This window comes from Dendrobates tinctorius, unplaced genomic scaffold (genome assembly GCF_039654945.1).
Source record: "Dendrobates tinctorius isolate UK_male_01 unplaced genomic scaffold, ASM3965494v1 ptg000011l, whole genome shotgun sequence".
In the NCBI taxonomy this organism is placed as follows: Eukaryota; Metazoa; Chordata; class Amphibia; order Anura; family Dendrobatidae; genus Dendrobates; species Dendrobates tinctorius.
Window position 1 is genome coordinate 25635122 of NW_027361679.1, and position 16777 is coordinate 25651898.

Genomic DNA, 16777 nt, shown 5'->3' on the forward strand with positions numbered 1-16777 from the left:
TCACAGCTGTGCCATCGAGCCTGTCACATAGCGCTCAGATATCAGTGGGCCTCACACAATCCAAAAGTGTCCAGTGTCCAAAAGTGTGTGCAGAAATTCAAAATCTCCCCTGTCCTATAGACACCTTGTACCTTGTTTTACATTACTATATAGTTTGTTGGATTTTGTCTACATTTCTACCAAAAATGAGGAAGGCTGGTGGAAGAGGCCGTGGAATTGGGCGGGGGTTGGCAGCTGGTAATGATGGTGTTGGTGGTGGATTTGATGGTAGTGGCAAGAGCAAAATAGGACCGAATGCAGGAGGTGCTGACCCTGCGTCATCGTCTGGCTACATAAGGCCTCGAACGCTTAGTTTTCTAGGAGTTGGCAAACCGCTTTTAAAGCCAGAGCATCAGGAAAAAGTTTTGTCTTACATTGCTGACTCAGCCTCCAGCTCTATCGCCTCCTCTTCTTCAGTTGTAAAAAGTAAAAGCACTGAGTCGTCATTGGAGGCTCATGTTCATGAACCACACCTTTCCTTGTGTCCTTCACCCCAACCAAGATTGAAGGATGACGCAGGCCATACTACTGATTACTCCATGGAGCTGTTTTCACATACCATGCCTGGATTATCAAGTGAAATGGTGAATTACCCAGGCCAAGATGAATCTGACATGGAGTGCACTGATGCACAGCCGCTGATGGATGATTCTGCTGGTACATTCACTCAGAGCACTACATTGTCCTCGCAGTGTACAGAGCCAGATTCTGACCCTGATGAGACTCAGGTGCCCCTTCCCGCACACTATACCACCATACACGGTGACACAGAGGAAGGTGCACATGACATAGAAGAGGAGGTGATGGATGACCCAGTTGTTGACCCAGATTGGCATCCATTGGGGGAAGAGGGTGCTGCTTCCAATAGCTCAGATGAGGAGCATCCACAGCAGACATCGACATCGCAACAGCTGTTATCTGGCAGGCCCGGAGCACTCCAAAGACAGGTTCCAAACAGCAAAAGAGTTGCTGGACAGCTTGTCCAGAGGGTCAAAAGATCACAGCGTGCTAGGCCGCAAAATGTCTGCCAAAGTAGGAAGAGTGCAGTGTGGCACTTTTTTGGACAAAATCCTCATGATCAGGCCAAGGTTATCTGTAAGAAGGGCGCAAAGACCTTTAGCCGAGGGAAAAATCTGAAAAATTTGAATACCAGTTGCATGCTTAGACATTTAACCAGCATGCACTTGCAAGCGTGGACACAACACCAAACCTCAAGTGCCACATGTGCAACTGATCACAACGAAGGTAGTCAGCAACGCTACATTGTTTCCCCCACTGTAAGCCCACCGGTTAGCACAGCAGCAAATGTTGAGGTGTCGTTGCAAGACCACAGCAGTCAGGGAATCCCACTGTTATATTAACGAAAGACTGATTCTAGGCCATCAGAAAGAACACCAACTCCATCACCATCATCAACCCTCTCTCAGTCCGCCCTGTCCACCGCTACTTCCACCATATGCAGCTCTCAAGTCCAGCTCACCCTCCCAGACACTATGAGTAGGTCAAGAAAGTACTCAGTCTCTCATCCACGTACACTGGGTTTGAACGCCCACATTGCCAAACTAATCTCGTTTGAGATGATGCCCTTTCGGTTGGTGGAAAGCACAGCTTTCCGCGAACTCATGGCCTATGCAGTACCACGCTATGACCTACCCAGTCGCCACTTCTTCTCTCACAAAGCCATCCCAGCCCTCCACCATCATGTGAAAGACCGCATTGTCCATGCACTCAAGCAGTCAGTGAGCGGAAAGGTGCACCTCACAACTGATGCATGGTCCAGTCGGCATGGCCAGGGCCGTTACGTGTCCATCACTGCGCACTGGGTTAATGTGGTGGATGCAGGGTCCACAGGGGACAGCGGTGGTGGGACAGTGCTGCCTAGCCCATGGTATAGGAAACAGTTGGCTGTAGGCGTTCGACCCTCCTCCTCCTCCACCTCCTCCAGAAGCGAAAGCTCGTCCATAGAGCGCAGTCGTACGAGCACTCCATCTGCAGCTGCCACTGTTGCACACGATGTGTCCCCCTATCGAGCAGCTAGTGGAAAGCGTCAGCAGGCTGTGTTGCAGATGATGTGTTTGGGCGACAGACACACCGCCGAGGTGCTGGCCGAGTACTTGAAGCGACAAACTGAGTCATGGCTGGGCAGTGTACATCTTGAGGCAGGCAAGGTAGTTAGTGATAACGGCCGTAATTTTGTGGCAGCCATAGCCCTTTCAAAACTCAGCCACATACCTTGCTTGGCTCACACCTTGAACCTGGTGGTGCAGTGCTTCCTCAAAAATTATCCGGAGTTAACAGCCCTGCTCCAGAAGGTGCGAAGACTGTGCGCGCACATCCGCCGGTCGACTGTACACTCCGTTCGTATGCAGAAGCTGCAGCGATTGCTCCACCTTCCCAACCACCACCTCATTATCGACATTGCAACAAGGTGGAACTCCACCCTGCACATGGTGGAGCGGCTGTGCGAGCAGAGGCAGGCCATAATGCATTTGTGGGAGGATACACGGCCAGGCACTTTGAGAGCAGACATGGAGTTGACAGGTGTGCAGTGGTCGAAGCTGAAAGACCTTTGTAAAGTCCTTCAGTGTTTTGAGGAATGCACACGGCTGGTAAGCGCAGACGACGCCATCCTAAGCATGAGCATCCCACTTATGCGTCTGCTCATGCAAACTTTGACGCACCTTAAGGAGCAGGCGTCTGCAGCCAATGTTGATGAGGAGGAAGAGGAGGAGGGAATCCTTGATGACATTCAGCCATTGTCTGCTCAGGGACCTTTCCTGGATGAGGTGGAGGAAGAAGAGGAGGAGGATGATGGGGATGATTACTTAGGGGAGGAGGATGCATCTCGTGGGGCAAGTGAAAATGTTGGCGTGGCAAGGTCTGGTACAGGGTTTGTGCGTGACTGGAGGGATGTGGATTTGCCAGAAAGTGCTCCTCCACCCAGCACTCGCAGTGCATCATTGACACCGGGAACATTGGCCCACATGTCAGATTATGCCTTGCGGATCCTAAAAAGGGACCCCCGCATTGCCAAAATGATGAACGATGACGACTACTGGTTGGCCAGCATCCTGGATCCACGCTATAAAGGCAAATTACAAAACATCATGCCACAGGAGAACCTTGACCTAATATTGGCTAATAAACAAGCAACTCTGGTAAATCGGTTGCTTGAGGCATTCCCAGCACACAGCAGCGGTAATGGTTCTCACACGAGCCGTACGGGCCGGGGGCAGCTTGGCAGAGGTGTTCGTGGTGCACACAGCAGAAGTGGCGTTGGAGACAGGGGTTTCATGACAATGTTGTGGACTGATTTTTCAAATACCGCTCACACAACTGGTAATACTGCATCGATGGAAAGTGACAGGAGACAGCAGTTGTCAACTATGGTAACAAACTACTTTTCCTCCCATATCGATGTTCTCCCACACTAGTCATTCTCCTTTGACTATTGGGCCGCTAAACTGGACACCTGGCCTGAATTGGCCCAATATGCCTTACAGGAGCTCGCTTGCCCAGCTGCAAGTGTGCTATCGGAAAGAGTCTTCAGTGCAGCTGGATCAATCCTGACAGAAAAAAGGACCCGTCTGTCAACCCAAAATGTGGATGATCTAACCTTCATTAAAATGAACCACGCATGGGTCTCCAAGGATTTTGTCCCACCTTCCCCTGATGACACATAGGGTGACAGAAAAATGGCTTGCTTTGGTCCACCTCTTCCTGGTACTTCACCTATTTCGCCTTTTGCATCAGCTGAATGTCCAACATCAACATATGCCACTTTCTAAAACTCCCTAACTGTGCTGCCTCCCCCCCCCATGGCCGGGGTCACCACCTACTGCACGACACCGTGCGAGTGCCGTTGCCCTGGACAGGTGGGTAGGCCGACTCTTGGGCGCGGGCACTGGCACAGGGTCCCTCATAGTGCAATCAAGTGTCTCTGACGGTGGTGGTGCACACCCGCCGTCAGACACACCGCTGTACTATGAGGGGCCCAGTGCCAGTACCGACGCCCACGAGTGGGCCCCCCTTGCTTGGGCAGGGCCCCAGCATTTGCAATCTTTACCTCTCCCTGCTCCTCTGCTGTGTAATCTGGGCCGTCAAATCCATACTGTGCCTGACACCGTCTGAGCCTGCCTCCTGAGACATATATTTTGAATGTGTACGTTATCCATACATGTTATCCAGGGATACGGTACCCTTTCTAACCTTTGTGCAATCACGTGCAATCCATACTGGGCCTAACACCGTCTGAGCCTGCCTCATGCTGTATAGACATATATTTTGAATGTGTACGCTATCCATACATGTTATCCAGGGATACGGTACCCTTTCTAACCTTTGTGCAATCACGTGCAATCCATACTGGGCCTAACACCGTCTGAGCCTGCCTCATGCTGTATAGACATATATTTTGAATGTGTACGCTATCCATACATGTTATCCAGGGATACGGTACCCTTTCTAACCTTTGTGCAATCACGTGCAATCCATACTGGGCCTAACACCATCTGAGCCTGCCTCATGCTGTATAGACATATATTTTGAATGTGTACGCTATCCATACATGTTATCCAGGGATATGGTACCCTTTCTAACCTTTGTGCAATCACGTGCAATCCATACTGGGCCTAACACCGTCTGAGCCTGCCTCATGCTGTATAGACATATATTTTGAATGTGTACGCTATCCATACATGTTATCCAGGGATACGGTACCCTTTCTAACCTTTGTGCAATCACGTGCAATCCATACTGGGCCTAACACCGTCTGAGCCTGCCTCATGCTGTATAGACATATATTTTGAATGTGTACGCTATCCATACATGTTATCCAGGGATACGGTACCCTTTCTAACCTTTGTGCAATCACGTGCAATCCATACTGGGCCTAACACCGTCTGAGCCTGCCTCATGCTGTATAGACATATATTTTGAATGTGTACGCTATCCATACATGTTATCCAGGGATACGGTACCCTTTCTAACCTTTGTGCAATCACGTGCAATCCATACTGGGCCTAACACCGTCTGAGCCTGCCTCATGCTGTATAGACATATATTTTGAATGTGTACGCTATCCATACATGTTATCCAGGGATACGGTACCCTTTCTAACCTTTGTGCAATCACGTGCAATCCATACTGGGCCTAACACCATCTGAGCCTGCCTCATGCTGTATAGACATATATTTTGAATGTGTACGCTATCCATACATGTTATCCAGGGATACGGTACCCTTTCTAACCTTTGTGCAATCACGTGCAATCCTTACTGGGCCTAACACCGTCTGAGCCTGCCTCCTGAGACATATATTTTGAATGTGTACGCTATCCATACATGTTATCCAGGGATACGGTACCCTTTCTAACCTTTGTGCAATCACGTGCAATCCATACTGGGCCTAACACCGTCTGAGCCTGCCTCCTGAGACATATATTTTGAATGTGTACGCTATCCATACATGTTATCCAGGGATACGGTACCCTTTCTAACCTTTCTGCAATCACGTGCAATCCATACTGGGCCTAACACCGTCTGAGCCTGCCTCATGCTGTATAGACATATATTTTGAATGTGTACGCTATCCATACATGTTATCCGGGGATACGGTACCCTTTCTAACCTTTGTGCAATCACGTGCAATCCATACTGGGCCTAACACCGTCTGAGCCTGCCTCCTGAGACATATATTTTGAATGTGTACGCTATCCATACATGTTATCCAGGGATACGGTACCCTTTCTAACCTTTGTGCAATCACGTGCAATCCATACTGGGCCTAACACCGTCTGAGCCTGCCTCATGCTGTATAGACGTATATTTTGAATGTGTACGCTATCCATACATGTTATCCAGGGATACGGTACCCTTTCTAACCTTTGTGCAATCATGTGCAATCCATACTGGGCCTAACACCGTCTGAGCCTGCCTCATGCTGTATAGACATATATTTTGAATGTGTACGCTATCCATACATGTTATCCGGGGATACGGTACCCTTTCTAACCTTTGTGCAATCACGTGCAATCCATACTGGGCCTAACACCGTCTGAGCCTGCCTCCTGAGACATATATTTTGAATGTGTACGCTATCCATACATGTTATCTGGGGATACGGTACCCTTTCTCACCTTTGTGCAATCACGTGTAATCCATACTGGGCGTGAGAACGGCTGGCGAGCTGTTAAGCAAGCTACAGCACCTGTCCAGACAAGTACAGGGATTCCCTAGCGAGGAGACTTATTTGATTGTTTTCAATGTTGGGACAGCAATTTTTGGGGAGCACTATACTCTGGAGAATGATAGATGGGGCCCACCATACACTGGAACATTCCAAAGGTGGACATCAGACACTGGAGCAGCATTTACAGGGCCCATTATACACTAGAGCATTAGAAATGGGGCCCATTATGTTTGGAGCATTATTTGGGCCCATAAGACAGTGGAGCTTCATCCATGGGGACCAACATATACTGTAGCATTATGTGGAGCTCATCATATACTGTTTCAAACATTATATGGGACCAATGATTCTGTATGGAGAAATAGATGGGCCTCGTCATGAGATGTAAAAAGTGAGGTATTTTTCATTGTACTATACCGCTATTTCTCTGCCGTATCGGAGCATGATGAGTTGTGGTATGTGTTAAAGGGGCGCTCTTTCGCCCAGGGCACATGAAAACCTGGAGCCAGCCCTCCCCCCCCACAGTTTGTAGCCAAATAACCCCCATTTTTCAGTGCGTAACTTGTATTATGAAGTTAATTAAGGTTGACAAGCTTAAGAAAGAAGAATTGATGCTTTTGGCATTAAAATGGCCACTGTAGGTGTGTTTCCTGTCCTCCTCTCACTGCCGACTTTTATTCCCCATTGACTTACATTGGGTTTCGTGTTTCGGGACGACCCCGACTTTTCCCTATAATCGGACGATCTTGCTCGACCCGACTTTTGGAAAAGTCGGGTTTCGCGAAACGAAACGCGACCCTAAAAAACCAAAAGTCGCTCAACTCTACCTGTCAACATTTTGTAATGTAAAGAAAAGACATAGCTGTAATGGTGCTGTAATGCAGATTAAATTGATACATTTGGTGAAGTAATTAGCTTTATTCTTCTTGTTCAATCTCTATTTGAAGTTTTCTGCTATTTACATTTCGGTGCACATGGGGCAGGCTGTGCATTTGGTCTTCTTCCTGCCTCTGATTCCCTGACTGTCTGCCTGCATCTGGTGTCTGAATGACCGGCCTCCAGTGTTTGAAACCTCAACAGTGACCTGTGATTCAAAGACTGAAGAAAGGCAGAGGGGCTGGAGAAGAAGACAGGGCAAAGACCCAGTGCACATTCCAGCCCCTGTGCACCAACAGCTAATCAACATAAAAATCATGATTAAACATGAAGAAAAAAGAACATTTCTTTACCAAAAGGGTATAAACAAATCTGTATTACAGCACCATTACAACCATGTCTTTACTTTACATTACAAAATTGTGCTGATAGGCTCTCTTTAAAGGTAAAATGACAGCAGTTTTTTTCACTATGCAATATAAGAGCAGCATGATGTAAAGGCTGAGAGTCTGATTCCAGTGAAGTTTCACTTACTAAGCTGTGTGCTGCTGTTTTAATAAAATCAGTGTTTTATCATCAATAAATTATCTCTAGAACAGTGTACATACAAACCAGTCAATCATTGGTGTTGGCAGAGCTCTAAAGGACTCAGATTATAAAGCACTGCTACATCTGCAGCAGAGAAAACTGTGATTTTATCACTACTGCTGGAATCAGGGTCTGCACTCACTTGTCCGCAGCACCCTTCTGGAACAAGACATTATCAGGAAAGCGGCTGTCGCCGCCCTCTGAAGACGTCCTGGATCCATGATGATAGACTGTGCTTCTATCACTGCTGCCATCATAGCTTTTTTGGAAGAAGATGTTGTTACGGTGCAGGGATAGAAGCAGTGAGTGCCGGCGATGCACTCATAACTCCCGCAGCATCTATCACCAGATCCAGGATGTCTTCAGATGGCAGCGTTACAAGAAAATATAATAATCAACTGCAGTGCCACCCCCTGATGACGTGCTGCTCCTAGAGTAGTGATAGATGCTGCAGAGAAGTGAATGAAGCTGTAAAGTGACCGAGGCGGTAGCCATGGACAAGCTGCTGCTCCTTAACGCCCTGGCACTTAACAGGAAAATAGTGTCCCAGTCCCAATGTGCTGTCTACAGTAGTGTGGGGTGTATCACTCCCACTTGAAGGCAGCAGGCCTCGGCTTTTTCCAGGCCTCGATTTTTAGTAGTGGCTGCACATTACTTGGGCGACATGCAGTTCATTTCAGCACATAACCGTTTACTGGACAGTACAAGTTCATCAGATTGCACCATGCAGTTTTGGGCACATCACTTCTTATTCCTTAAAGCAAAGTGCAATAGAGATCCGCACTGCTGCAGCACCAATGTCGATAAACCTTTTGTAGGTATCCAGACTGCTATTTGGCTTCTGTGCCCAGGGCCCATGGGTGCCAACCCAATGAAAAAACAAAGCAAGTGTCCATGCACAGAAAAAAGAAGAGGGTTGCACTCACTGTCCCTTTAAAAATCCACTTTATTGAGGCAGTTTAAAAAATACAGGACGGGACCTGTGGAAGCGCATTTGCGCAAAACGATCGTCGTCCTGTTCATTCCGCATGAAAATCTCCTGTCCTGTGTGTTTTAAACTGCCTCAATAAAGTGGATTATTAAAGGGATGGTTGTTTCTTTAGTACAGTTCCTATTTCCAGCATTACTATCTCTTCCTCCTGGACTATCTCCACGCTAACGGGTTCTGTCAGCCCCAGGAATTTCCTGTGCAGTCTCGCAGTGCACCCAGGATCCATTACCTTCCCTTAACGCGATTCCACATCCTACTTCCTCTTTATGTCAGAGGATAAAGCACTCTTTGTAGTATCTGTACCAAGCCCTAGGCTACAGATGCTGGAGGAATGTCCGCAAGAGATTCCAATAAGGCATCCCACTGCCTTGAACGATAGCTCCCCGCCTACTGCAATTTGAAACTGACCTTGGTTACTTTACTTCCCTGACTATCAGGAAGTACAGTAGTTCTCTTTTATTAGGGTTTGCTTCTCCCACTATGGGCTAGCCCTAAACTTTAACTATGTCTGTCCTTACAATATGTAGCTGGGAAGATCTCCATCTCCAAAACTTTCCTTTCTTCAGCTTTGTTTATTAATGTAGTAAGTCTATAGGCTTCTGCAGCACTACCCGTTTTTCTGAATTTAGAGGTCACAACAACAGTTTTGGGACACATTCACAGAGCAGTAGTTTGGTCGTTATATAACATTCATATATAAACCCAAATCCAGGGGTACAAAAGTACACTGAGAAAAAGTTTAAAAGAAAAATAAAACTACCTCTTTGATTTTTTTGGACCCGCCCTTTGTTTTGATTTAGACAATGTAAAATATTAAGAAAAAACTGTTCTGTGAAAGTGGTCTTAAGTCACGAGGTGTGGTCAGTTATTACCTTCACTTGATCTGGGTGTGCTGTAAGACCAGGCAGAGCCCAAGGACTAAAGTATCGTGGTATTTGAAAAATAAGCAGGCCCCTTTTCTGGTTTCTTTCAAACGCCAAAACCCTATGATATGGTGGTTGCAGTATGTGCAACAAGCCTTTTAAATCAGGCTTCTAGTCAGAAGACAAAACATAGAGCAGCATGTGCCTTGTAGTTGCTGCAAAAGCTGCCATTCATATCTCGTCATGATTGACTGCTACAGCTGCCAAGAGAGAGACCAGATGTTCCACTAGGGGGCAGTATAGTTGTAAATATGCAACTGTAACTCCAAGGGCTTGTCCTTCTCTATGAAAGAAGACTACAAAAGTTGGAATACAATGAATATATTATGTATTACCTTCCTTAACATTATTTCTTCTTTAATTTAAAGTATTAGTGAATTATTTTGACCCACTAAAATATCTTTTTTATTTAGAAAAGAAAAAATTGAAGAGCACAGATTGTCCGCTCTGGGAAAGACTCTTACAAGGGCCTTCTGGAAACATAGCAAGGATGTTCCTCATGGACAGAGAAGCAGAAGAGATCAGCGGCGATGTATAAAAACCAAACATTTGTAACACAGTTTTGTCTGTTGTTTGAATGATATTGTGTCCCTTATATTTGTTTTTCTTGCTTAACAGGTAGCACAGTATATTAAATTCAGCCTTCCACTTTTGGAAAACATTTTGCAGAAACTGAATGAGGAGGAAGAGCGAGAAATACAAAAGACAATCTCTAAGTAAGCATCATAATCATCTGTGAACGATGGGGGAGATTTGTAAGCTGACATCAAGCCAGGGGTTAGTAATGGAGAGGCGTCTATCAGACGACCCCATTGCTATCCCCGTAAGTCTAAGTTAAAAAACACAGTATTCTTCACCTGTCCGCCAATAATCCATATGTCCCATGAAGAGGCCAACTCCGCTACATCTGGATGCTTTGCTGAGTGGTACCATGATGCGACCGCCAGGCCCTGCATCTAGGATACACTGAGCTGAGTGTGAGAATGCAACTTCAGTGACCAGGCAACAATGATTAGAGCCAGTGGCATAACTACAATGTTATGGGCCCTTGTGTAAACTTTCAAATGGGGCCTCCCATACCAAAATATTTTAGCCCCTTAACGACAAGGGGTATTTTTGGTTTTGCATTTTTGTTTTTCGCTCCCCATCTTCCCAGAGCCATAACTTTTTTATTTTTTGGTCAAAATGGCCGTGTGTGGGCTTATTTTTTGCACGCCGAGCTGACGTTTTCAATGATACCTTTTTGTTGCAACACTTCCGCAACCCTTAAGAGGGATTTATCTGTACACAGATTTGTAATGGGTGAGATACACAACAATTACATCGGCACAAGATGCAGTGTTAGATGTTTACATGGTGAGAAAGAAACAGACAATCACATAATCCTGTCCCTGAGAAGTGACTGCACCCAGCAAGGAAAAAGATGAAATATAAACATTCCTAGAAGTTGATAAGATGAAGAGAAAAAAAACAAAAAAAACTTACACCGATAGATCAGTGGTGGCAAAACTATAGGATAAACGCCAGAGGGGGAACTCAAAGCCCTCTTCGCACACACCACATCTACCCAAGATTTAGGGTCATAATGAATGCAGAAGGCAGGCCCATGTGGGAGGGGGGGAAACCAGCAGTCACCAATAACACCTGGATGTTGGTTTGCAATACCTGCTGCCGGCCAGAGGCTACTATTGACATCAAGTGCTGCCTGTACAGCCACAAAAGTCAGCTACTGAGGACACTGCACAGCATGGGAACCAGTAGAGTCGATTGTTTGTTTTTAAAGTGTGCTGGAGAAGAACAGAAAGGGCAGCAAGGGGGTGGGGGCAAAACATCAGTATTTGTGTAATATTGCCATGTTGGCAGTGATACATGACTATGACAATTAACACACTTTTGTGCAACCCATATTGGAGCTTAAATTAGCATAGGACAGGATTTCCAAGAGGATTGAAACCTCAACCTGGTGATTCTTCACAGCACTGGGCCCAGCTGCTATATGCAGGCTTGTTGGCACCCAGTGCATGTGTAATAATACGGCCGGGGGGTAGACACATCAGCACAATCTGTACTCACTGTGCTGTCTGCTGCTTCTTCCCTGGTGCATCCCAAATTCTTCCTGGAGTACAACGGACTGGAGGCAGAGCCCAGGATAAATTAAAACAATAAAGATTTATTCTCTTCAGGACACAGCACATCCAACACGCCTTTAGGACACTTGATACGGTACCAGCAATACATTTTCTTCAGCTTTCCCTAGCTTCTTAAGCTACACCAGAATGGATCACAAAGTTACAACGGGACGAGGACCCCGGTGAAAACGGCACTTCAACCTATCTCCCTGGAACCGACTTCGATTCAGACACAGAAATAATCATCTACTAGGTCATCCACCCCCTTTTGGTTATCCTGCTCGAGCACCCGCTGGTGGCCCACTCGAATACTTCTTCAGCACCCAGACTTCTGCTGACACTTCCTCAGTGACTTCTTTACTACGTTGCTGAAGATACTGTGATGAAGGAGTTAACTGCTCCTACCCCCCCAGGGCCTGTAAGCATATTGAAGAAAGCAGGATTTAGTGTTCCAATGCTGAATAGCAAGGCCTTTTAGTATGATAATGAAATAAGGCCCAAAACAGAACTTCAAAGCTTAGGTAAGGAGCCACGCCAGCATGGGGCAGGAAGATGCCTGAGGGCTTCAATTAGAAGGTACCTGCCAGCTAGACACAGAAATGCACATCCATTGTCTCTCCCAGCCTCTCCGGCTCCATCCTAGGATCATGGATTATGAGCACATCTTTCGAGTTATGGACTCATGAAAAATACCCGAGTGACCCTGAGGAAATCGCGCATCTGGCAATGTGACTCCTGAGTCGATGAGGGTTCTGGGACCTGAGATACATAGATTGGCCCTCCACAGTGACCCAAAGGGGTCATGTTTGCTCTCCACACGACAGGCAAAACAAACCGCATTCACTGGTACCTCTTATGTCCTGATCCGATCATGCTGTTGAAAGTTAGCCCCTTTCTTAGATATTGGGAATAAGTTGTGCAGAGAGCTAAAGGGTGGAGATTATTAGCCCACCCTCTGACACAGGGGGAGGAACCTAGCGTGTTTAAGAACTAGCAGCCCATAGCAGAGACAGACACTCACACAGAAGAACCAGACGATGGTGATCTAAGAAGTAACTGGGGACAAACCTTCCAAGGGGAGCAGCGGTCCATGCTTTGGGGGTCTGTCCAGCAACTAAGATTCTTGTACCTGTGGACTGCAGAGCTCCCGGCACCCACATGCACCCTACAATCTGGTAAATTGACCTCCAGCTTAATATCTCTAAGTCTTGTACCCTTATTGTTATATTTTACTCTGACTGCAAATCCACTGTAATTCCATTGTATAACTTTCTGTATATTTCTGTAATTACCTAGTGCGCCCTTAAGGCAATTAAACTATAAAATTAATCTTCGGCTGATGCTTTTACTCTAATCACAAATCTTAGAAAACCCAGCGGGTAACAGGACATCCTCCCCTGCGGTCATTTGCTCTGGGTGCAGTTCCCTTACTGACCTGAGAGACCAAGGGGGCGCCAGAGAGCTGTGCCTGTGTAGTTACGTCACATTGGTGACGTGGGAGGAATGGGTCCTGTGTTGTGTCCTCCACATTGGTGGCAGCGGTGAGATCAGAGTAATAGTGTGCGTGGGACCCCTACTCCCAGACACTAAAGACTACCAGCGGTAACTTTCACTGCTGGGGTCCTAAGGTCAGCCCAGCACTAGACGGTCAGAGTGCAAATATAATAAGTTGTGTGTGAGGTCTGGGTTGCAGCTGTGTCAGTAATCAGAGGTTCCCAAGATGGCGGACGGCACCAGGAGTAAGGCAAAGGGGGAGACCAATGCTATGGTCTATGAGGAGGTGGTGGAGGACAATACCAATGAAGGCGAGGGGGAGCTCAGCCAGGGCTCCCCAAGGACCCAGACCCCCGTGCTCAGTCCCGCAGTGGACTGTCCACCACCTGCCCGCCCCAACCTGTCCAGATCAGAGGCCCTTTTCCAAGCGGCTATGGCACAGCTCGAGGCTGCTAACGATGCCGCCCATGACAGACTCCTGGTGGCGGCAGAGAAAGCAGCGGAGCGTGAGCAAGCGGCGGCAGAGTGTGAGCATGCCGAACATGGGCTGCAGAACACCGTGAAGCTGCGGAGCGCTGGCACCGACTGGTGATGGCGCAGCACGGGCTCCCGCTGGACGCTCCAGCTCCATCGGGGACAAAGGCTTCCAAGGTCCGGACGGAGGACTTCCCCCTGCTTGAAAAGGATGGAGACCTGGATTCCTTTCTGCTGGCCTTTGAGAGAACCTGCCTCCAACACCATCTGGCTCTGGATCAGTGGGCAAGGTACCTGACCCCCGTTTGAGGGGTAAGTCCCTGGAAGTTTTGGTTGACTTACCTGCCGGGGAGGAGCAGGACTACAACAGCATCAAACGGGCCCTGATCCAGCACTACAAACTTACCCCAGAGTCGTACCGCAGGAAGTTTAGGAGCCTGCAGCGGGGCTCAAAGGACACCTGGACTGACCACATGTGGGCACTGCTGAGAGCTGCGGAGCACTGGACCTCACGTCTAGAGCTCACCACCCGCCAGGAGGTCCAGAAACTGTTAGTCACGGAGCAGTTCTTGTGGAACTGCCCTGAGGACCTCCAGCAGTTCCTCCATGACTAGAAACCAAAGGTGGCTTCTGCTACAGCCGCCCTGGCAGACGAGTATGCCAACAACCGGGCCTCTGAGCCAAAGAAGCTGCACCTGGAGAGGGGGTAAGCCCAATCCTGCCCCTGTCCCCCCAGCCCCCAGAGTTCAAGGGGTGTACCCCCCTGTTGCCCTCTCCAGGCCAGGAGCTGAACCCAGACGGTGTCATCATTGCAACCAGCCGGGACACTTTAAGGCTGCGGGTTCCCAGCGCCATAAGGCCCCATCCCTGTCCCAGAAACCGTCCACTGTTTTGTGTGTGGGAGGGGGTGGTGGGAGGTCTGTTATGAATGAGTCACCGGAGGAGGAAAAAACAAAAATGCAAGCTAAGTCCAGAAAACCGGAGAGGTTGGTAGCTAGCGGATTGCAGACCCCTGATCCTATTCACAACAACTAACAGTAGCCGTGGAGCATTCCTACGGTGGTCCTAGATGCCTCTTCACAGCCGGAGAACTAAATAAGCCTAAAGAAAGAAAGGGGAAATCTAAACTGCCCCAGAGCAGACCCCAAAGCAATAGACAGCCCCCAACATGTATTGTCGATGAAAACACAAACACAGACAGAAAGACAGGCAGAGCAAATGATGGGGCCCAACTAACTAGATAGGAAAGGACAGAAAAGATGCTGGCTGCAAACCACAAAAACCCTACCAAAAATGTCCCAACACGTCTGATAGGAAAAACGGCCCTGAAGTCACTAGACTTCAAAATCCCTATATCAGCACTCCGATATATTCTGAAGACAGAGCAAAAGAGATTTAACCGATCAGGGACAAAAATGGAAATTCAGCAAAGCCTCAGCCGGGGCTGGCTGAACACAAAACTAAGCAAATCAGACAAAATCTCATGGAACAATAACAGAGCAAAACTTAGCTTTAGAAGACAGGAACTGAACTGGAGGCCAGACCTCAGAGCAGAGAAATCACCAGCAACCCTACAGGGCGTCGGCTGCCTTATATCCAGTCAGAGATTCTGGATGTCCAATCACAATCCACCTGGTCAGGTGACAGGTCTCTCCCATCCAAATCAGTTTCACGACCTCCCTTCACCGGCAGAGAGTTCATCGGACATCAAAGGTGAACGAGAAAATTAGCTCACAACAGAGGTCCCTGGACAATTACCAACCCGTCACCATCGGCCGTTCGGCAGTCATGGGACTGCGGGACACAGGCGCTGAACGAACCCTGGTACGTCCTGAGGTGGTGTTCCCTCAAGACTTGGTGCCTGGGAAGACCCTTTCCATCTCCGGAATTGGAGGTGTTGAACCGGCGCTGCCCGTCGCCAAGGTGTTTTTGGACTGGGGCGCCGGAAGGGGAATGCAGGAGGTGGGAGTAACGCCAAATATTCCTGCCAATGTGTTGCTTGGGACCGATTTGGGGTGGTGTTATGATGAGTCACCGCAGGAGGAAAAAACAAAATACCAACTAGGTCCAGAAAAACCAGAGAGGTTGGCAGCTATCGGATTGCAGACCCCTGAACCTATCCACAACAACTAGCAGTAGCCGTGGGGGGTTCCTACGGTGCCCTAGACCCCTCGATCACAGCCGGAGAACTATATAGCCTAAAGACAGAAAGGGGAAAACTAAACTGCCCCAGAGCAGACCCCAAAGCAATAGGCAGCCCCCAACATATAATGACGGTGAAGCAAGATGAAAACACTAACACAGATAGAAAGATAGGTTGAGCAAATGATGGGGCCCAAGCTAACTACATAGGACAGGATAGGAAAGCTGCTGTCCGTCATCCGCAAAAACCCTATCAAAATGAGCCAACCGACTGATAGGAAAAACAGGCCCTGAAGTCGCTAGGCTTCAAAAAGACTATATCAGCACTCAGGTATATTCTGAAGACAGAGCAAAATATCAACAGATGAGAGACAAAAATGGAATTCAGCTCACCCCCGGCCGGGGATGGCAGAACTCCCAAAAAACAAGGCAAAAACAAGAACAAAACTGAAGAGTACAAAGCAGAGCAGAAAAACTTAGCTTTGAGATGCAGGAATCAGACTGGTCTCCAAGAATCCAGCAGGAAAATCACCAGCCAGGAAGACGGGCGTCGGCAGCCTTATATCCAGTCCTCAATTTCAGCCACCCAGTCATCATCTAGCTGCCCAGGTGTTTGGTAATCAGTCTCACTACCTTCCTTCACTAGAGGAGGGAGTTCATCAGACCTCAATGGTGAAGAGAAAAATGAACTCACAACAGGGTGGCTAGTGTCTCAGTATGTGGCCACTGAACCCCCAAGTCCGGCTCCCCAAGAATGTCATGACCGTACTGTGACTGCTAACATTAATGTGTTGAATGTGCCTCCAACAGTGGAGGAGGGAGTGAAACCTGATGGTAAGTCATGCACTGACACTACACACACAGGGCTCACAGTGAGGACAGGTGAGAAGACTGCAGGGGAGAGCTCAGAGGTGGAGGGAGGGGCTGCTATGG

General features: G+C 47.9%; 1 protein-coding gene across 2 annotated transcripts in view; it reads left to right on the forward strand.

Moving 5' to 3' along the window:
• RASSF6 (Ras association domain family member 6) overlaps nucleotides 1-16777 on the forward strand; it is a 275225-nt gene that overhangs the window by 104316 nt on the left and 154132 nt on the right. The window contains exons 9-10 of one of the 2 annotated variants that reach the window (XM_073590367.1): nucleotides 10019-10137; nucleotides 10224-10321. The exons of the other annotated variant lie outside the window; for it this stretch is intronic. Coding sequence (XP_073446468.1) covers nucleotides 10019-10137; nucleotides 10224-10321 — 217 coding nt within the window. The remainder of the gene's footprint in view (nucleotides 1-10018; nucleotides 10138-10223; nucleotides 10322-16777) is intronic. 2 annotated transcript variants of the gene reach the window in all.